Raw genomic sequence first — 23,398 nt, forward strand, 5'->3', positions numbered from 1 at the left:
TAAGGAAGGAAATGTACAAGATCAGTCTAGAACATCTTGTCATACCTGAGAGGAAGGATACCATCAAAGATAATTAGGGTTAGGTTTAAAAGATTCTCTTTAAAGAGGCCTCTGCTGACCAGTGATGGGACATTTTAACCATTAATGAGGCTAAGAAATGTAATGGAACAAAAATACACCATATATGTTTAAATTCATGAGTTCATAATGGTACCAAAACATAATAATTGTTCATCTCTGGAAGATGTTAGGGAACAAACTCTATTTTTGAAAACTTAAATAAAGGGGAACATCAGTATTTTCCTTGTCTTTCCTACATACATTGTGTGACTGGCCAAGTAGGTTGTAAATACGGGTGTTTCTAGAAGTGTTTCCACAAATACCTGAAGACAGAATGATAGAATTGGAACATCACTGTTTTGTAACTCTAATGACACAAAACAGTTGGACATTATGTATCTGATGATGAAAAAAACCCAAAAACTATGAAGCATTTATTAAAATGCAACACACACACCTGAATCTGAATAAGCATCTAGATCCAAATACCAATTTGCTGTAAATATAGAGAACAGAGAATTTGCTCAACTACACCCCAAGCATGAAGCCAGCAAAATTCCATCGTGGAACACTGCATAACAAATTTCGTCAATAAATTACAAGGAGGGATAAAAAGAATTAGGTGGGAAAAGACATAAAAATAAAGTCAAAGCTAAACTATTTTGTTTAAAGTTGTTCACTTGGGTGAAAAAACATTATAAATAAAAGTTGGGAACTGATTACCATAAGGTCAAGGTGGTGGTTACTCTGAGAGAAGGAAGGGGATCATGATTATGGGCAAGTGAAAGATTTCTGGGGTGTATAGCAAGAATCTGTCACTTTAGTAATAGTAGGGTATTTTATAATATTCCATCTACCTGTACATTTGTTTTATGCTGCAACATGTTTAACAAACAAAAACCAGAGTCTTACCTAGCGCTTCTAAATAGGCAAACGACCCTGCCACTAACCAGCCTGTGATCTTTGAGCCCAGGGCCTATGTGTGATTTATTTCTGTATTTCCAGAGCCTAGCAGTACCTGACCAGAGCAGACATTCAATTAACGTTTTGTTGAATGTGTAAATGAATTGAAGAAGCCTCCAGGCACCTAAAGGAGCCTTCCAGCACCTCCAGATCTGTTTCAGGTGCCAGCAGCTGGCATTACCAGTCCTTTGCTGTGCCTAAGTGGACTTGAAAGGGATTTCAACTGGAGCTCCATTGAAGCTTGAGTCTCGTGAGTTCTACCAACTTCATGCTTTTGTTACCCTTAGTCATTTCCCAAAACAAGAGTCCTCTGTGTCATCTGGTTCTTGGTGCTCTTGACCCTTACAATGTGGTTCTTTCTCTGTTCTATCCTTCTCTCCCAACTTTTCTGTTGTGCTCTCTGGACACCTCTTTGAGAGACAAATTTTTTATGTGATATGGAAATATGGTTCTCTCCTTAGGACACCACCTCCTTTCCAGCTCTTTTAAGTGGAGGCTCCTCGGGTGCCTGGGTGGCTCGTTGGTTAAGTGTTCGACTTCAGCTAGGTCATGATTTCATAGCTCACAAGTTAGAGCCCCACATCGGGCTCTGTGCTAACAGCTCAGAGCCTGGAGCCTGCTTCAGATTCTGTGGTCTCCCTCTCTCTCTGCCCCCACCCCCACTTGTGCTCTCTCTCTCTCTCTCTCTCTCAAAAATAAATAAAAACATTTAAAAAAAAATGTTTAATAAGGGGAGACTCCTCTTTCTCACATCTTTTGCCTGACAGTTCTCTCCAATGTTCCCAAATACATCTTGTCCTTCAGGTAAAAATTCTTGCTCCACTGATGCACACAACACCTGGTTATTGTGCTTGGAGTTTCTTCTATTTTAGCCTTCACCACTCCCTTTGGTTCTTGGACAGACAACTTTGGCTCATCTGCACCCCAATTTCTGCCACTATTCCCACCATTTGGGTAGACCTCCTACCCAGTGCCTCACATCTCAAAGCTGTCTTTAAGAATTAGAATATTCAGGTCAAGCACCCAGGTTTCTAACCACAATTTCCTCTCCTTCCAGCTCTTTCACATAAACTTTAGTCCCTTATTTTCTCCATCTGTCCCATCACAGGCTTTCTTTCTGTAAGCAACCTGGATCTCATGGTAGGAGTGAAACACTCTTTTAGGACACTCTGCTTACCTGGCACCTACCTACCAATCTACAGTCAGCCTTCTCTGTGCCTGCCCTCCTGTTGGTTGATGTCTCCATAAATTCATGGTCATCCATCAGTTTTGTGGTCCTTTGACAGCTCCTGTAGAAACTGTTCCAAACTTTCACCACTTCTTCAACCCCACTGCTCATTCCCTCCTCTCAGTGAACAGTCTTGCCTCCTGCTTCATTGAGAAAATGGATACTATCAGGCAAGAGCTCCCTCAATCTTGTACTTCCCTCTACCCCAAAAAAGGCTTTCTTGCCTCTTCTCAGTCGTTCTCTCTTTACCGTTAAACTCTTACTGGCCATGGGGCACGTGGGTGGCTTAGTCTTAAGTGACCAGCTCTTGATTTCAGCTCAGGTCATGATCTCACAGTTCATGAGTACAATCCCCACATCAGGCTCTATGCTGACAGTGTGAAGCCTGCGTGGGATTCTCTCTCTTTGCCCCTCCCCTGTTCTCTCTCTCTCCCCCTCTCTCTCCAAATAAACTTAAAAAAAACAAACAAACAACCTCTTACTGGCCATGATCTAGGAACATTCAGAACTGTTTCATATAAAGAAAGATTCCACATCCTGAAATTCAACAATGGTGTCCTTGCTTCCAAATCCAGTAGGCACATTTTTCAGTCCCTAATTCTGAACTTCTTGGCTCCAGTTGACCTTTCCCTTGAACTTGAAATCCTTGGTTTCCATAACACACTTTCATGATCTTCCTCACAGCTCTGATTCTTCCTTTGTTCTCTCCTTTTGGACATCCATTCCTCTGACCTTTATGTGTTGATGTTTTCCAGCATTCACTTCATAGCCCTGTGCTCTTCACACAACACAATCGCCCTGAGCAAAGGCATCTCTGCTTTACATTTCAACCATTATCTGTATGCTCATGCTTCTGGCCCAGATCTGTCTCTTGAGCTCCCAAATCCATCCCAGTCAACTGACTATTGGACAACTCCACTGTGATGTCCTGCATGCTTTTTTTTTTTTAATTTTCTTTTTCTATGTATTTGTTTAAGTAATCTCTACAACCAACGTGGGTCTCGAACTTACAACCCTGAGATCAAGAGTCACACACTCCACCAACTGAGCCAACAAGGCACTCCCCACATGCTTATTAAGTTAGCAAGTCTCTAACTGAATTGGTCATCTTGTTCTGGTGTTATACTGACAATTCTTTCTTGTCCCCCAAGCAAAAAATGTATCCATTATCCTTGGTGCCACTCTCTTACCCCACTGTCAATCAATGAGCTACCAAGTGTCTGTTCTACTTCCTAAATAGCAAAATTCTCACCTCTCAGCAGACTCACTGCCACCACCTTGTTCACCTTGTTTTAAGCCAGACTTTTTCTTTCTTTTTCTTTTCTTTTCTTTTTAAAAAAAAAAAATTTTAACATTTATTTATTTTTGAGACAGAGAGAGACAGAGCATGAACGGGGGAGGGGCAGAGAGAGAGGGAGACACAGAATCGGAAGCAGGCTCCAGGCTCTGAGCCATCAGCCCAGAGCCTGACGCGGGGCTCGAACTCACGGACCGCGAGATCGTGACCTGAGCCGAAGTCGGATGCTCAACCGACTGAGCCACCCAGGCGCCCCATTTCTTTTCTTTTTTTACTTAGAGAGGACACATGAGCAGGAGAGGGGCAGAGGAAAGAGAGAGAGAGAGAGAGAATCCCAAGCCAGCTCCATCCTGTCAGTGTGGAGCCCAACACAGGCTCAGTCCCACAAACTGTGAGATCATGACCTGAGCTGAAATCAAGAATTGGACACTTAACTGACTGAGCCACCCAGGCACCCAGGCAAGATTTCTGATTTCCCTTTCATTAAAATTGTCTTCCTCTAACTTGGCTCCCTAACAGGGCAACCAGAGTGATCTTCCTGAAATGCAAAATTAATCATGCCCCTCTCTGGCTGAAATCCTCCCTGGTTCCCCATTGCTCTGAACCTGTCTCCAGACTAATCTCTGACCCTCCCTGCTTGCACTTTATAGTTCAGCATTGCCAACTGCTTTCAGTGCTCTGCACATACCATTCTGTTTCTTACCCAGCTCTTTCCTCAAGCTGCCTTCTCTCTCATGAATGGCTTTCCTGACCCTTGCCTGCCTAACTCCTATTCATCCTCCTGTGAAACGGTCTCCTGCTCTACCCCCCCACCAAATGCCATTTAAGGTGTCCCTACCCAGGGCACCCACAATACCCTGCACCTGCCACATTTTACATCATTTTACATGTTCATCCCCAATCAGATTGACACTTAACGTAGGGTCTCTTTTTTGTTCTTTAAGTGCTTAGACTATACTAAGTGCCCAAAATGTATTGAAGACTCAGTTTCCAAGGGCACAAATTATAATAAATGTAGCTGCCACATGGGACATGTTACAATGTGCCAGATGCTGTGAAGCAACTCACGTTCCCTCATTTGTTCCTTACAATCCCGAGATCACTGTCATCAATTCCATTTATGTAGTGGGGATTTAGAAAGAGGCAAAGGGACCCGTCCAGGGCACACAGGCAGAAAAGGGTGGAGTCATGTTTGCCCTCGTCAGAGTCCTAAGTCCAAAATCAAACCTATGCAGTCAACCAGCACTGTGTAGAGACTTCTAACTGCCTGCTCCATCTATGTCTCCTTTCTCCTTGGAAACAGAACCACAGTTTTATTTGGCGTGGCATGTGCCCATTAAAGGATTACATTTCAGCTAGGTACATCCCATCCTATGGGATTTCTAGAAGTCTCTGTCAAATGAAATGTGGCCAAATGACTAGAGCTCCAGCAGCCATATTGGGCCATGAGGTGTCCTTGAAACTGGAAGCCAGGATTGAAAATGGCAGCACAGAAAGGTAAGGAGCCTGGGTTCCTGATAATGCTGCAGGCCATATTGGTCCATGGTCTGGCTATCTCCAGACTTAATGTGAAAGGAAAATAAACTCTTGTTAAGCCACAGTGTAGCTCCATTAATATGCAGCCAACTGGTACAAAGGGTAGAATCTCCCCCGTCTTGATCCCCTGGGGGCCAACTCAGAGAAGAAGAAACCAGCATGGGTGATATAAAGTGTTTCTTTATTTGAACATCATTCCACCTGCACTGAAGCTCAAATCCAGCAGCAGCAGAAGGGGTCAGGACTGAAATAAATGTTACCAAACTGGACGATGAACAGCGAGGACACATTCAGACAGAACTTACTAATGGGGTGTAGACAACACCAAGCTATCCTAATGACACACAGCACAGGCCCCTGAGATCTGCTGGTCAGAGCTCTGGGAAGGACTATCCCCCTCATTCCCTTCTCAGGAAACTCCATGCCCACCCGAAGGCTAGCCCTCAGCCAGGCAGGGACCTGCGCAAGTTTCTTGTGCTGGGAAGGTCCCAGCTTCTCCGAAGAGAGGGTTCCCCTGTCTCAATCACACTGGAAGCTGGAGAAGGCTGACTTCCCTGTGCCCAAGCAGGAATCTCAAGAAGGCCAAGGAATTTCCCTATAGCCTTGTCTAAAAGTTCTCCGCTTGGCTAGTCCAGGCCTGAAAAGAATCAATCCTACCCATGGTCCTCAACCCCTCAGGAAAACCATGTTTTCCTGAGGGGGTACTGGTTCCCAAACAGGAAAGTTTTCACATCCTAGAGATCCAGAAGGACTTGACCAACCAGTGCTCTCAACCACCTCCATGTTGTGGCTGCTTTGGCCTCTTCTGAAAGTCCCCAGACCACACAGCAAAGACAACCTATTAGTGCCAGACCCCTCTCATCCAGTCACAACTCGGGGGAGGAGTGCCTCCATGGGCCACTCAAAGGTCAACTTCTTTAAAGAAGCAAGAGTCCCAGGGGCCACACTGAGGTGGGATCTCTGTATTCATCTCCTCCCGAAGGGAAAAGTCAATTTGCCTGCCTTGGCTGAGGGCAAACCACAAACCTCCCCGTGTCCAGGATGGCTTCCTTGCCCCCAGAGAGCCATCTGGGCCACAGGGTGATGGTGCTTCAGCCTCACGTGGGGCCCCTGCCTGAAGCATTTTCCTCACTCTGCTCCCACCTGTGCTGAAGCCTGAGGGATGGGGCTATGGTTTGGTGCCCACTCCAGCCTCTTTCCCTTCCCTGTGTTCCCCTGACACTCCTTCACCTGCCCAACCCTGCTTTCCTAACCCCACCCACACTCCTAGGTGCATCTCTGGGTAGCCCCTTCCTCAGCAAGGTGGCAGCTGGCTGGACGCATGGTGACTTGGAGGCACTCAGACCCCACCTCAAAGGGATTGACATCCCTCTTCCCTCCCACTAACCCACTCCAGTGATGCCCCTGCCCCAAAGAGGTGGGCAGTAGCCTCAGCCTCTGAGGAGCGGTTCTAACATCCCCCCCTCCCACAACAGGGCTCCATTGCCCCCACACTCCCCCAGCAGTCCCCTTGGGGGAACAGGAGCCCTGCACACAGTGCACACACAGCAGCCACTCCTGTTCCTCATTGTCCTGCCATTACCCTCCTCTCCTCCTCATGCCATCCCCCTGCACTCCAGTCTGCTATCCACACCTCACCTCTCCATTTGCCTCCTTCCCTGTCCCTATTCCTTCTCCATCTTCCCGGCCACCTCCCCACTACCTCCAGGCTCTCTGCATCAGGGTCCCCTCTCCCCTACACTCTTCATCTCTCCTTTCCCCATTTCTCTGCCTCTCCACCCCTTCTCTCCCCTCTCTCATTCTGGCTCTCTCCCATCTCTCCCCCTTCCCAGATACTGGCTCCTGCCCACCCACCCTGTAGCCTGCCAACACTGGGCTTTGGTTTGGATCTTTAAGGAACTCACTTCTGCCCCCCACTGCCTCCCATGAGGCTCCCCAGACCCTCCCATTTAGCACAGGCCCCAGGTGTAGAGCCCCACACTGCAGGTAGAGCCTTGGGGGAGCAGGAGAGGGGAGCATGGGGCTGGAGCCAGAGCACCAGACGAAAGGTGTTTGCCCAGGATGGGGGAGTCGGTGGAGAGGGTGGAAGGTCAAGACTTGGTAAGTTCCAGGTTTCAGGAATCCTACCAGGACCCAGCATCTGACTCCAATTAGGGTCCAGATGGGGGTCTCAGGCAGAGGATTTCTAGGGTCTGTCTTGGAAACCCTCTCAGGTCCAAGTCCTATGGAAATGAACACAAGATTGGCAAATACATGGCACTCGCTGCTTTTCTCCCCTCCTTTGGTTGAGACCCGGATAGGAAGTGATGACAAGCTTCCCCACTGAACCTGCAGAGGCCTCGTGCTCCTGCTACACAGTGGACCAGTACTTCCTCCCAGTACCTGAAGACAGTAGTAGGCACACTAGATGAAACCAACCTGCCACCTGAACTGGGAGCTGAAAGGGGCTGTCCATGCCCCAGGCCAATGGCTCTACTGCCTGCCAGGTCCACAGGCAGCGAGGGGAGTTTAGAAACACCTGGAGTCTCCCTCACTTGCTCCCAGCCAAAGGGAAAGGAGACGCCCCCCATTAGGAGGGGAAGGAGAGAGAAGACTCCCCATCTGCCCCCGCGCCACATACTTACACACACACATACGCGCGTGCACACATACACTCACGCTGTCACACACATGCACGCGCGCACACACACACACACACACACACACACACACTCATGCCTCAGCTCCAAGCACTGCCCATTGGGCTGCAGACCCTGGGCATACCGCAAGGCGAGAGGTGGGCAAGGGGAGGAAGTGGAGGTAGGGATAGGGTTACAAGGCCTGGGGATGGGGACAGGGGGTACCCTGTTCAGAGGTGACCTGCAAGTTCAAGTTATGCAGAAAAAGTATCAAAGAGGCAAGACAGTCTCTGCCCTTGGCAGATGCCTGGGCTGGGGGCATGAGAAGGGGCAGAGGGGTGATGTATCCCCTAATTCCCCACTCTCGGGCCCCCCTCCCAAACCCCCAGCCCTGACAACAGGGCCAAGAAATCTGTGCTGTACAAAACAGGCTGGGGTCAAGGGTCCAGTCACTGGTGAGACACCCCAGCAGAGAGGAGGCCGGGCCAGCCCCAGGTTGAGCCCCTTCCAGCCCCAGCTGCCATGATCAGATGCCACCAAGACAGGAGTCCGAGCACCCCCTCCTACTGCCTCCAGAGCCTGTCTGTCCTCAGTCTCTGGGCTGCCCAGGGCCCCAGTCAGCCGTTGACAGGGAGGCCCTGTGCTTTCTCCCTCAGTGCAGCTCAGACTCCTTTGGGAGAGGTGAGAACAGGCTGGAGCGGGGCAGAGAGGCCCCAGGGAGGCTGGTGGCGCCTGGAGCTCTGTAATGATATGATGGAACCATCATCGGAGGAGAAAAAAGTAGGAAAAAGTCCGGTCCACCCTAGGCCAGTGTCTTGAATAAGTTTCTGCAGGAGGCAGGGACCAGAGGAGGCAAGGATACAGCCAGGCAGCAGCCCTCCAGACTGAGGGGGCCTGGGGAACTGGAACCACGGCGTCTCCTCCCCTGGAGACTCTGCAGGGTCCCCAGGCCAGGCTAGGGAGGAAAGGAGAAGCCCAAGGGCCTGGGGCTCCAGCTCCCTTAGGTCAGTTGAGGGAAGAGCAGAATCAGGCCCTCCCCCACACTGCATCCCAGCCCCGATCTCTTCAAAGCCTGGAGCTACAGGCAGGTAGCAGATGAGAAGTCAGTCCTCGATGGGGTCTTCCCCTGGAGCTTGAATGAAGGGATGAGAGGGCAGGCAACGGGAGAAGCTGAGGACAGGTCAATTCCTGGGCTGTGATCCTGGCCCTCAGGGTCCCTGTGAGTGAGCGACGGGACAGGGGAGGACTCCCCATCCTGAGACATCACCCCCTGGCCGCAACACAGAGCTTACTGTAGAGCCCACAAAATCTATGAGAGAGAGAGAGAGAATTGGAGAAAGTCAGAGACTGCCAGGGCATTGGGGCTCCCCTCGGCCACTTCTCAGGTGGGGTGGGCAAAGCTGGGCAGGGAAGTGACCTGCACAGGCTGTTAAATCCCAGCCAGGCCTCTGCCTAGCTGGATGATCTTGAGCCATTTGACCCCTCTGAGTCTCAATTTCCTCATCTATACAACGGTCATCATAGCCTCCTTCACAGGGTGATTCTGAGGGGTGAAAAAGACATAAATAATTATAGCTAAGGGCTTTTTCACAATGTTTAGTGCCTAGTAAATGCTGGAAATGATAGCAATTTATTTTATTTTTTACTTTTGTCCCAGAGGTCTGGCTCAGAACTGAACTGGAGGGATGGAGACCCACAGAGGCTGAGGGAAGGCAAACTGGGGCTCCTTCACATCATTCTTAGCACTGAGAATAGGGCACTTTGGGGAGGGAGGAGAGGACGCTGGCTGGGCCCATCTCACCCAATTGCACCCCCAGACCCCTTCTTCAGAAAGGCCTTGGCTCTTAGTCATGCACTTCTGGAAGCTGCCACCAGAGGGCAGGCCCTGACCTCACACCAAGAGCACAGAAACCACCAGGTGTCAGGGTCTCCAGGGACAGGAGGCTCACAGACAGGTTTTAGCAGCCCAGCAGCCCAGGAGGGCCCCCAGAAAAGGAAGCAGGCAGCAGGGAAGAGTCTGGCCTTTGAATTTGGACCTGGGTTCAAATCCTGGCTGCACTGCTTCGGTGACCTTGGGCAAGTTAACTGCACCTCCCTGGGGACTCACCTTTCTCATTTGTAAAATGGTGGCCATGATGTCTGCTTGATGGGGAGTCTTGAGCAGTGACAGTTTTTTCTGAGTATTCATCAAGTGCCCCTTAATAGACATAATCTTTCTTCTTCACAAGACAGCCCTGTAAGGTGGTACTACTTCCACCACCCTCATTTTATGAAGTGCAGGAAACTAAGGCTCAAGGACATGAAGCCATTTCTTTGATCAACCTGCTTTCCACACAGACGGTCTGCCTTCAGTCCAAGGGTTCCACCACCAAACTAACCTGCCTCCTGCCAGATGAGATAATAAGCCTCACTGCCATTATCCCCATTTTATAGGTGAGAGGCTCCAAGAGAGGAATATAATTAATGGAGAGTGCTAAATATACACCCAGCACATGCTAATGTAACATGCAGGGTGCAACTGTGAAAACTACTACTCCTATTTCTCACTGCAGGGAACACACACGCAGACAGACGGGTGTCTGTCCACTGGTGCCATCCCTGCCCACCCCCGACCCCCCCGCCCCCCGGCCCCTTGCTCCAGGGGCAGGGTAGGCTCCTGGCTCAGAAGACCAACCCTTCTTTGGAGAGTAATCTGGCACTGCCATTACAATTGTAAGTGTGCAACTCCACTTCTGAAAAAGCACCCAGAAAACATTGTATATAACAAGGCACAAAGATGTCTAGCCTAGCATTGTCAGTGATGGTAAAATCCTGGAAACCTCCCTACCAGTCCCTAAAAGGAGAATGGTTAAGAAATTACAGTTCCTCCATCTGATGTAATGCTAAGCACTGGATATAAAGGGTTCTCCATAAAAGGATAAAGAAAGATCTTTCAGATATGCTCTAGGGTTGGGCACAAGAAGCAAGGGATTTGTTTAGGATGATGCCTATCCTGTGTTATATTAGCACATAACACTACTATATATTTTGTAAAGGGACATATAACATATGTTATGTACATATATGCATAAACATCTGATAACAGTGGTTAGCACTGAGCCTCTGACCTCATGTGTCAATTTTTTCTTTACTGTATTTCAGTGTTACTTGATACATACAAAAGTTGATATGTAATATATTACATATACAAACACCTGTGTGGGCTCACCATGAAAGAACTGTGATCGCCAATAATTTGTACATGCCTACACACCCACATCTCATGCTCCTGGCCTCCCCTCTTCTATCCCAACCACAGATAACCATCATCCTATCTTCTGTATTTATTGTTTCTTTGCTTAAAAAAATATATACAGTACTACCATAAACATATTTATTATTAAGCCACACATTATTTCGTGTCTCTTGGTTTTTTATTGAGCTCCATAAAAATATCATTCTGTCATCTTCTGGAACTCGATTTTTTTCCCTCTCTTTCTCAATGTTATGTTTCCAGGATGTGTCCATTCTGTTACTTATAACTAAAGTGTATTCATTCAATATGCACTATTCCGTAATATGAATATATCGCCATTTATCTATCCATCCTCCTGTCAATGGCCATTGTTTTCAGTAGTTTGCTATTTGAAACTGCTGCTAAGACCGTCCAAGCAGATTTCTCATGGGTTTATACTCCTGGTTGGGTCTGCTGGGTCACAGGCATGCAAATGTTGGGATTTGAGGAATAACGTCAAATGGCTTTCACTGCCTGCACCCTTTCCAGCTCTGGTTTTGTCTGAGTACTCTGTGACACCTCTGGGCCCCACCACCAGCCCCAAGCGCACTCGCCTTTGTTCTCCTGCTTGAGCTCCTCCTGCAGCAGGTCTGTTTGCCGGTTGCCCAGCACGAAGGCGAGGAAGGAGAGGATGAGGGCGTTGAGGATGCCGATGATGGCCAGGATGTACGCCCAGCGCACTGAACAGTCCCCCAGGGAGTACTTCCCGGTCTTGGCCCCGCACATGTCCCGGATCGTCTCGGCGTCCCAGCCGTCGGGGAAGATCATGCAGCCCAGCACAAGGCACAGAGCTGAGGGGACGCGAGGCCGGGCACACCGCCATGGTCAGGGAGGAGAGAGAGGGGTTGAGTACTCCCCAGAGCCAGGACCACCACATCCCTCCAGGCTGGGCTGCGCAGCCCCGAAAAATACAATGGGAGAGAACCCCCCTCCACCCCCCCCCCTCCCCCCCCCCACCCCCACCTCCCCCCCCCCCCCCCCCCCCCCCCCCCCCCCCCCCCGCCCGCCAGTCAACCCAAGAGCCTGTTAACCGCTTCTGTGCGTTCCAGAAACTTTAGGGTCTGAGATGGCCTCCTGCCTCGGGGAGCAGAAGCTTTCCGGGACCTATAATGCCCCCATCAAATCAACTCCTCCAGGAAGCCTTGGTGCAAATACAAGAAAATAGTAACTCACGCTCAGCTGCTTCAGCTCCCTTTAGCATCCTGACCATGCTTACCCCCTCCCATCCTCCTCGTTCTTTATTTTTGTCATTCATTCAACAAACATTTATTGAGCGCCATTCCCTTTCCTTCAAGATGCTGGACCTACGTTCTCATTCACGCAGTTGAGTGCTGCTCTCAAAGAAAAGACTGGGGTAAGTTCTTTCACTTACTGGGTGTACAACCTTGGGGATGCCACCTGTCTGTGTCTGTGTCATGGAAATAACAGCACTACTGCACAGGGTGGTGGTGAGGATTAAAGGAAGTCAGGTGTGTAAGACACTCAGTCCCCGGCATTTTCTCACTGAGGGCCCCGCGTGTGCAGGCACTAGACTGGGCAGGGGATGGGGGCATTGCTTGCACTCCAGCCTCACAGAGTTTGCAGTTAGGCGGGGGAAACTACTGAAAAACTCTTTGCTCTCCGTGAGAGCAAAGACATTACAGGCCTGGGGCTCAAATCCTTACTCACGTCTTTTCTAGATGTGGGAACTTAGGCCAGTTCCTTCACCCGTGAGCCTATTTTCTCATCTGTAAAATGGGGCTAATGATGGCATCCAAGTCATTGCAAAGATTACAGGAGGCAGCAAATGTAAATGCTTGACATAGTAAATCCCAGATAAATGTTAAATGTTATTATTACTATCATCAAAACTAGTCATAATGATAAAAAGAATAGTCACATAAATAAGGAAATTATTGGGGAGCAGGGAGCTTAGTTTCAGGCGGTGGAGGAGGGGAAACAGGGAGAGGCCAAGAAGAGGCTTCTACGGAAATAGGCCCCTGCTGGTTCCCCACCTTGGCATCCACTCACCAGTGTTTAGTGACCCACCTCTGCCAATCCGAACCCAAATAGTCTGTCTGGGTAGGCTCTTTGCAGTGCCCAGCCTAGTTGGTGGGACCTAAGTCTGAGCCAAACAGCACAAGCCCCACACAGCCAAAGAGAGCCAACCAGGCTCAGTAAGCAACCAGGGGCTGTGACCTTCCACTCCTGCCATGCGGTGTGAGCAGCTAGCCTTGTGACTTGTGACTGTGTCTGCGGCTTGATGTTGCCCTCTCGGTGTTCGACAGTCCCACCAGCAACAAGGTTACTGTGTCTGAGACCTGAAGGTTCCACACCAGGCCCATGGGGTGCTTAACCTGGGTTTTAGAAGACAGTGATGACAAAGAGAGGGTGGTGGTCAGTGCTGCCCACTGTCCCGGAGGCCCATCTAGTCCCCAGGGTGGGGAGGACGCCCTCAGCCTTGTCACGTGTCTCCCTCACCTATCGTTCAAGGAAGTGCTCCCTAGGCTCAGACTCCCGTCTACCAGTGCGCCGGGGCCCCTCACTCTAAGGTTTTGCCTCCTGTAGCCTTCCTCCGTCCTCCTGTGACACGACAGTATTCCCCACATCCCTAGGTTGTGCTCCTCGTCCTGATGCAGGGCTCCCCCACAGCACCGTGACCACACACACATTTAGGGCTGTGTCCCCTCTCCCCGTGCTTGCCTCCTCAAAGATGAGTCACAGCTAGAGTACCGCGAGTCGCTTACCTGCTGCGAAAAGGGTTCTTGGCAAAGGGAGACAGCAAATGCAAGAAGCCCTGGGGTGAGAATGAGCTTGGGGGAGCTAAAGAATCCCACAAGTTCGAAGATGCACTTTGGCCACCCAAATGGAGAGGTAAGCTCAGGGGGAAATCCGTGCTGGAGATGTAAATTTGGGAGCTGTGGGCAGGTTAATCCCTGGGACTGGAGTTCTGGATACAGAGAAGGCCTAGGACTGAGCGCTTGGGAGGGAGGAGAGGAGCCTACGGAGAAGGTCCACCCGCCCACCTCCCCAAATATCCCAGATATTTTGCAAGGCCCTCCAGGCCCTTGTCGGAGACGAGAGGAGGTTCGAACGTCGGGGTCGGGGAAGGGGAGCGAAGGAGCGCCCTGGGTATCTGAGGGCTCCGGCCCAGGAGGCGCGCTCCCGCCTCCTCAGCGAAAGGCTGGGGGTGACGAAAAGAGCCTGGGCATGGGCCAAGTCCACCCAGCCCCTCCGTTTCCCCTCCCCAGGCCGCATTTCCTCTCCAGCCCAGAGCATCGCCGTTTCCATGGAGACGGCGCCCGCACCCGGAGCTCCCCGCAGCACCGCCGGGCTCGCAGGGCGGGCCTCTCTGGCAGCTCCGCGCTCAGCCCTCAAGGACTTTCCTTCCCGTGGCCCTGCGCCCGCACGCTCTCGCTCTCACCGCCCACGTGCCTCTCTCAGTCGCGTGCCTCCCCATTCCTTTCTCTTGTCCACCCTTTCATCTTTCTTGTTCTGCATCTGTCTCTTGTTCTGCTACTGTCTCTTGGGCATGTCTGCATCGCGCTCAAGGGTCGGCCTCGACCCTCCCTCTCCTCTCCCCTTGTCTGGTTAGATCTCTCTGCATTTAACATTCTTTCATCAGCCCTCCTCTTCTCTCATCCTTTTCTCGCTTCTCTTCCTTCTCTGGATCTAGCACCTGGCCCTTTCCTCTCTCTGGCTCTGCCTTCGAACACTGCACACGTAAATCCCGAGGGCCAGTAATGTGCCCGACATTGTGCAGAATGCTGGGGCCCCTGGAGGCGTGGTCCTCAGAAGAGGTGTGTGGGAGAAATAAAATCAAGTCAGTACACAAACAGAATACTTATGCATGTCAAGGAGTGCTTGCAAGGAAGCAGACTCGGGGTGGAGACCCAGAATAACAGGATGCTGGGAGAGGGAGGGGGTGGACCTCTCCATCTCTAACCCACTCTCTCTGCCTTCTCTGTTCTGCAGCGTTGTAGGTGGTGGCTATGGGGCGCCCAAGGCTGCTCAGGGAATGGGAAACACCCAGAAGTCAAGCAAATGGAGAAAAACCAATCAGATGGCTTCCCTGGACCTGGGGGAAGAGAGGAAAAGACCACTAGGGACAGCCTAAAACAAGGAAGTGACAAAGAGTTTCAACCATCAGGCGATAGAATGACTCCAGGTAAGGCAGGTTTCATCCCCATGTGCTGAATGAGGAAACTGAGGCTGAAGTCTTTGGAGTCTGAGTTCGAGTCTCTTTTGGAAATAATGAGCCGGCTGTTTTGAATCACACACACAGGTGTGGGGTGCCATGTGGGGTAGGGCTTCTCAAAGGAAGCATTTTTGACATTTGACCTGATAATATTTCATGATGGGGGGCTGTCCTGTGCCTTATGGGATGTGGCACATCTCCCCCCACCCCACACCCCACCCTTGTCGTCATCATAAAAAACATCTCCAGATATTGCCAAATGTCCCCTGGGGGGGGTGGGGGGGGCGCGCCAACCTGTCCCTGGCTGAGAACCACTAGTATAGGGAAGGGGCCCTCTGATGGGGAATCTCTATCCATTACCCTTCAGTCCACTGACTTCCCCTGCTCCAAGCAGCCAGAAAGTGTTGTGACAAAATTAATAATATGAATATTCATAATATGATAATAATGTTAACAAAGAGCATTGAGTGCTTAACTACATGCCAAGGTGCAGAGCTCCTGACACCATGATCTTGTTTAATGCTATTACAAATCTATAAGGTAGGGAAAATCATGATCCTCATTTTATAGATGAGAAAACAGGTTCAGAGGAACCACGTATCATATCTCATGACACAGAGCTAGTCAGTGGTGGGATCTGTATTTAAACCCAGACAGGTCTTTACTTAACATTTTTCTTTTAATAGCCTCACTTTTTAACTTAGAGGCATTTACTTAAAAAGTAAGCTTTATATCACTATCATAGAAAAGGAAACCAGGATCATTTGCCACAAATAGAAGGAAACTATAAATATAATGAAACCAAAACAATGTTCTTAGATCCTAGCTGGATACTTTTGCCTGCCAAATGCTCTCAGCATTCTCTCTCTGTTTAAGAGGTTTAATAGTGTGTGAGGAATTAAGGAAATACTAGCACCAAACTGAGCCTTTCTCCTTGAAGCCATGAGACACTGCCCACCTTGCATGGCCTCAAAAGGAAGCTGAACTCCATTCTTCACTATGTTGCTTTAGGCAAAGTTGGTTTACCACTCTGGGCCTTGGTTTCTTCATCTGTAAAATGGGATCATGACATCCACCCCACTTATTTCATAGCACTTTTGTGAGAATCAACTGGCAGGTGAGAAGAGGTATGCAAATTATTACTGGTGAAGTGGGGACAGGTCATGGCAACTCTTGGGGAAGTGGGAAAAAAAATTTGGACAAAAGAGATAAGCCTTTTTCCAGATAGTCAAGAACGGTGAACAGTCACTGCCTGTGGAAGGTGATTAGCTTAATTTTTACACATAATCATGACAGAGACCAGTACTTTGCTACTATATCTGTTCATCCCTCTTCCTTACTATTATAACCCCCAGTTTTTTGCTGAGAACTTGACCATCAAAAATAAAGCTTCCAGCTTCCTTTGCAGCTACATGACTAGGCCACATGAGTAGGCAAAAATGCATGCAGATGTGCTATGTGTCTTCATGGAAAATAACTTTATATAAACAGATTTGTAAGGTTGCTAGAATGTGCTCTTTGCCCCTTTTTCTTCACCCATTCCTCCATCCTGCTGCCTGGAACGCAGAGGTGATGGCTAGGGCTCTAGCAACCATCTTCAACTATGAGGACAAGGGCTTTACCCAAGAGTGGTGAAGCAGAGCTCTAAAAAGAGCTCTTGACTTCAGGGGCTACAATACCAGCTCTGGACTGTCTAACTCTTGGGCATTTGTTTTATATAAGAGACTGAACCTTGGGTCATTAGACCACAATTATTTTGGGTTTTCCTATCACATGCAGCCAAATTTAGTCCTAACTGTTATAATAATGTGTTATTCCTTTTAAAGTTTGTATCACATATATGTATTGGGAGAACAGCTTTTTAATTGTGTGTCCTTGGGCAAGTCACTTCACCTCTCTGAACCTCCATTGTGTCATCATAGGGATGGTGATATTTACTTCTTAAGGCCACAACGTATATTGGGTGGTCACCATCATCACTGTAATGGGGGTATGTCTCATTGTTTGTAGCGTGTGAAGTGGGACATCTACTCTGCTTGGAGAACAACATGGCAGTATCTATAAGAATCATACATGCACTTATCCCTGACTCAAAAATGTACCCTATGGCTGAACTTGTGCGTGTACACAGAGGGTGTGTATGGGGTATATTCACTGCACCGCTATCTTTATAACAAAGGACTGCAGTGTCTATTAAGAGGGAACTGATTAAATAAAGGCTGGTATATCCATGCCATGGAATACTGCAAAGCTATTAAAATAAGTGGAGAACAATTGTATACACTGTCATGGAAAACCTTCTAAGATATATTAAGAAATTTTAAAAATCAAGGTTCACATTACAATGTATAGTATAATCCCATCTATGGCTTTAAGAAGGATGTACCTTTTTTTTTTTTTTTTTTTTTTTTTTTTTAGTGTTTATTTATTTTTGAGAGAGAGACAGAGTGTGGGCAGTGGAGGGGCAGAGACAGGGAGACACAGAACTGGAAGCAGGCTTCAGGTTCTGGGCTGTTAGCACAGAGCCCAATGTGGGGCTCAAACTCATGAACTATGAGATTGTGACCTGAGCCAAAGTCGGAGGCTTAACCAACTGAGCCACCCAGGCGCCCCAAGAAGGATGTATGTACCTTCTTACAAGGTAGAACAGGTAGAAGGAATGAGCAGCTGTGAGGACTGACACAGGAAGCTTTCTGACACGTGATGTCTGCTGCAACAAACAGTTGAAATGTAATTTTAAGTAGGCTCCATGCCCCACATGGGGCTGGAACTCACGGCCCTGAGATCAAGAGTCACATGTTCTACCCACTGAGCCAGCCAGGCACCCTAGCAATTGTCATTTTAAAAAGTCAAGCACATAGTGTTTCAGGCACTGTTCTAACTGCTCTATGTTTATGAATGAATTGTTATCCCCATTTGTATAGATGAAGAAACAGGCCCCAAAAGGTTAAGTGATGTGCCCAAGGTCACACAGCTAGAGATAGCAGAGCTGGGGTGCATACTCTGAACCACCTCTCCTCTCCAATACATTAGCAGGTAGACAGCCACACATAGGCATGTTCCCTCTTGTTTCAAAAAGGCAGGGGGCAGTCTCTACACACAGTGGGATGTTATTCAGCCTTAAAAAGGAAGGAAATTCTGACACACGCTATAACATGGAGGAACCGTGAGGACATTATGTTCAGTGAAATGTACTAGTCACAGAAAGACAAATACTGTAGGCTTCCACTTATATGCTGTCCCTAGAGGAGTCAAATTAACAGAGACAGAAAGTAGGAAGGTGGTTGCCAGGGGCTGGGGGAGGGGTATGGGGGGTTAGTGTTTAAAGGGAACAGAGATTCAGTTTTGCAAGATGAAAAGAGTTCTGGAAGAGAGAGATGGATGGTTCACGGCATGGTGAATGTCCTTAACACCATGGAATTGTGCAGTTAAAAAACGGTTAAAATGGTACATTTTATGTTATGTGTATTTTACCATGAGAGAGTGAGAGGGAGAGAGAGGAAGAAAGTAAGTAGGGGCAACACAAAAATGACATGATATATTTACCTCACGGACATGTATGTGCACAGAAAAAGATCTAGGGGAAATGGAAATTAAATTTATAAGAGTGGTGGCCTCTGGGCAGGGAGGGCGTGAGGACTTTAGCCTTTATGTAATGTTTCAGCTTTTCACGGAGTGAATATTCATGTATTACTCGTGAAATTTAAAAACATCATCTGGGCACCTCAGTGCCTCAGTCAGTTAAGCATCCGACTCAATTACAGCTCAGGTCATGATCTGGAGGTTCATGGGCTCGAGCCCCACGTCAGGCTCTACACTGACAGTGTGGAGCCTGCTGCTTGGGATTCTCTCTCCCTCTCCCCTTCTCTGTCCCACCCCCCCCCCAACTTTCTCAAAATAAACAAACTTTAAAAGATTAAATGAATGAATAAAAATATTGATTTTTCAAAGAATACACACATAAACTTGCATATCTATAAACATTTCTAGAAGTATACAGAAGTAATTTAATGATGGATGCCTCGGAGATGTGGCCTGGGGGGGGTGGAGAGGGGGACACTCTTCATTCTGTGCCCTCCTATACTGGTGAAAGTGTCTAACATCTGCACATAACAAAAACTATATTATTACGGACAATCCTTATCCATCTATGCCAGACCATGAAATCCTCTTAAGTTTTTAAAAAATAATTAAGAAACTAAAAGAGAGTTAAAGGGAAGAATGATACTTGAGTTTGGGAATTAAACATGGGTGAGACCAAAAGTAGTGAAGAATTAATGAGAGAAAATATACGATACACTCAGGTGTTTATTTTCTTTAAAGCTTGTACTGTAAATGTGCCTTTATGTAAAGCTTTTTAATGATGCATTTTATGCTTAGCTATTTTAATAGCATTTCATTATAACACTGTTACACCATCCTCCAGGGACATTCGCTGAGCTGGGCACTCCCGAGAGGCCTCTGTTTTCGCTCAGCTGCCCGCGCCATGCCTGACATGCCACAGCTGTTACCCTTTACTGAGGGGTCAGGCAGGATGTCCCCAGGGCTTTTTGTCCCTAGGCAGACTCCACAGAGTCTTGCTATAGACTGAATTATGTCCCTACAAAATTCATATGTTGAAGCTCTAACCCCCAGTGGGATGGTATTTGGAGGTGATTAGGGTTTGGTGAGGTCTCATGATGGGATTAGCACCCCTATAGGAGGAGACACCGGAGAGCTTGCCCCCCCCCCCACCTCGTCAGCACACAGCCGGAGGACGCCTCTGCAAGGCAGTGGGGGGGACTCTCACCAGAGCAAGACCTTGCCCGAGGAGGAACAAATGCTGTGAGCATCAAGTTGCTACATCTGAGAGCCATACGGCTGAGAAAAAGTGTGATTCCATTCATATACAGTTCAAAAGCAGGCAAAACTAACCTCCAGGATGAAAACTCAGGATAGTGATTACCTTTGGGTAGTGACTGAAGGGGGCATCAGGTTCCTGGTCTGTATGCTATTTCCACAGGCACGTTCACTTTGTGCAAATTCTCTGAGCCGCAGAGGTAACAATTTTTGTGCTTTTCTCTAAATATGTTATACTTTAATAAAAGCCAACTTTAAAAAAGGCTACATATGTAATGTGTCATAAGTAAACAGAAGAAAGAACCTAAATGCCCACCAATAAACCACAGGTTAGAGCACATCTGTGCAATGGCACACCACGTAGTCCTGAAAGGGACAAAGGAAAGCCTTGGTGTGCTGATGTGGGATGGCATGTGGTGGTGCTAAGTGAAGACAAAGTCCAGAGCAAGTATGTCGCACGATGATCGCATTCTTCGAGTGGGGATCAAGCATGTGAGTGTGTGTGTGTGTGTGTGTGTGTGTAGTGTGTGTGGTATTCCATGGACATAAATATTTCTGGAAGCGTTTACAAGACACTGACTAACCTTGATTACTGTTTTTTTAAGTTTATTTATTTGAGAAGAGAGAGAGAGAAAGCATGAGTCTAGGAGGGAGCATGGGAGAGGGAGGGGAAGAGATGAGAATCCCTAGTAGGCTCACGAACTGTCAGCACAGAGATGGATGTGGAGCTCGATCTTACGAACTGTGAAAACTCACGCCCAGACTTGGTTACTTCTAGGGAGGGGAACATGAGTGTCTGGAGGACAGGAGGCACCGGTATGGGGAGAATCATGTACTGACAACTGTGCACATTTTGGATTCAGAGCCGATGTGAAAGAGTGACCCACTGAAGCCGTAAGGTGGGCAGGAGCTGTACTAGTACTGTAGGTGACTATTGCCAGAGATTCTCACTCACTGCAATGAAATAATGAAAGCAAACAAAAATGGCAATGCACAGCCCAAATGTAACTCTCAGAAAAATGGGTAGTCACAAAAACATAAAATGAAATCTCTAACCCCTTTTGACTGAGCTCTGCCAATTTCTGGGAATTTATCCTAAGAAAACCCTCATGGATATGCTCTAAGTTTTAGCTACAAGGATGTCCATCAGTGGTTACCTATAAGAGAGAGAGAGGAGGAGAGGTGAGAAATAATAAAGGAAGAACAGAAAGAAAGAAGCAACTTATTTTCCAGCAATATGGGAATATAGCTCTTTCATAACATGGAATACAACTTAGCTATGAAACTTTAATATAAATTTGCTCAGGCCAGCTATTGAAGAAGATTAATGACTACAGAAAATACTTACGATATGTTAGGTTTCCAGAGGCTGTAGAAATTAATGCACTATAATTTCACTTTGGGAAAAAATAGTTACATAGCTACAGCCAAATAGTTATATAGAATTTACCGTGGCAGGACACTATTAGACTTGACACACCTTAGATCATTTAATCTGCACAACAATCTGCATTATTATTTTCTTTTCCCAGAGGAGGACATGAGACACAGAGAGGTTATCTAAGTTATCCAAAGTCACACACTGGTAAGTTGCAAAACCAGCCAGCAAAAGGCTGAACCCAGAGAGTCTGGCTCCAGAGCTGCTCATAATGAGTATTCTATAGTCTTATGAGTGTAGGCCAAGCAGTTAAGAATGACTGCTTCTAAACAATAACAAAACTAAAAGGCAACCAATGGAATGCGAGAAGATGTTTGCAAACGACATATCAGAGAAAGGGTTAATATCCAAAATCTATAGAGAGCTTATCCAACTCAACACCCAAAACACAAATAATCAAGTGAAGAAATGGGCAAAAGACATGAATAGACACTTCTCCAAAGAAGACATCCAGACGGCCAACCGACACATGAAAAAATGCTCAACATCACTCATCATGGGAAACACAAATCAAAACTACACTGAGGAGACCACCTCACACCTGTCAGAATGTCTAACATTAACAACTCAGGCAACAACAGATGTTGGCGAGGATGCGGAGAAAGAGGGTCTCTTTTGCATCGTTGGTGGGAATGCAAACTGGTGCAGCCACTCTGGAAAACAGTATGGAGTTTCCTCAAAAAATTAAAATAGAACTACCCTATGACCCCGGAATGCACTACTAGGTATTTATCCAAGAGATACAGGTATGCTGTTTCGAAGGACCCCCCCAATGTTTATAGCAGCACTATCAACAATAGCCAAAATATGGAAAGAGCCCAATGTCCATTGATGGATGAATGGATAAAGAAGATGGATATTACATATATATACAATGGAGTATACTCAGCAATCAAAGAAGAAATCTTGCCATTTGCAATACATGAATGGAACTAGAGGGTATTATGCTAAGCGAAATTAGAGAAAGACAAATATCCTATGACTTCACTCACGAGGACTTTAAGATACAAAACAGATAAACATAAGGGAAGGGAAGCAAAAAGAACATAAAAACAGGGAGGGGGACAAAACATAAGAGACTCTTAAATATAGAGAACAAACAGAGGGTTGCTGGAGGGGTTGTGGGCAGGGGGATGGGCTAAATGGGTAAGGGGCTTAAGGAATCTACTTCTGAAATCATTATTGCACCATGTGCTAACTAACTTGGATGTAAATTATAAAAAATAAATAAATTATAGAAAGTAAAAAAAAAAAAGAATGCTGTGGGAGCGTGAGATTACAGATGTAGTTTTGTTCATCTATAGTCCCCAGTTTTTCTACAAAGAACAGTGATGACTTTACAAAGCAGTAAAGGTCTTAGGAAAGGGGAGGAACACAGAGCAGCAATCCAGCATAGAACACACGGCCAGCTGCTTGCATTGCCTGTGAGTCCCTCCTTCATTTAGAAAAGGATAGGCTGCATTTGGAGCTAGAGGGAGCCAGTGAAGAGTTTGCATATGCATTGAGATCCCAGCACTCCAATGAATTGCTTCCCCAGTGCCCGGTGCAGTCATGACCAGTGGCAACACCTCTGACAGGCTGACCCTCCAAGGGAAGGAGGGTGTCTACAGGTCCCTGCTCCTAAGTCTGAGCACTGGTTCTGCTCCCCCAAGAAAGCAAGACTGTAACAGTCAGTTCCTACAGGTCAGCTCCAACCCACTGGATTTGTGTAGATCAAGGCCCAACTTTAGTGCCTCTATCAGCCCAATATGCTGGGGCTCGGGACTCCTGTGACTGGGCTCACCATCTCCCATACAACACCCAGATGCTAGGAGGCACCTGACCCCACCCTTCCCCTCACCCCCACATGCAACCCATTCCCAAGGTCGACTGCCTTGATCTCCAAAACTATCCAGGATCTGACTTCTTCACCTCTACTACAACCATCTGTCCAACCTGCCATGACCCCCTCCTAACTAGATGACCATG

General features: G+C 47.6%; 1 protein-coding gene across 1 annotated transcript in view; it reads right to left on the reverse strand.

Annotated features, from left to right (window-relative positions):
- Positions 1–7,757: 7,757 nt before the first annotated feature.
- LHFPL4 (LHFPL tetraspan subfamily member 4) overlaps positions 7,758–23,398 on the reverse strand; it is a 28,927-nt gene continuing 13,286 nt past the window's right edge. Inside the window, exons 2-3 of the mRNA XM_030307319.1 lie at positions 11,531–11,767; positions 7,758–9,011 (exon numbers count right to left, since the gene is read on the reverse strand). Of these exons, the coding sequence (XP_030163179.1) occupies positions 8,911–9,011; positions 11,531–11,767 (338 nt within the window). The 3' untranslated portion in view covers positions 7,758–8,910. The remainder of the gene's footprint in view (positions 9,012–11,530; positions 11,768–23,398) is intronic.

Source organism: Lynx canadensis, chromosome A2, assembly GCF_007474595.2.
Source record: "Lynx canadensis isolate LIC74 chromosome A2, mLynCan4.pri.v2, whole genome shotgun sequence".
In the NCBI taxonomy this organism is placed as follows: Eukaryota; Metazoa; Chordata; class Mammalia; order Carnivora; family Felidae; genus Lynx; species Lynx canadensis.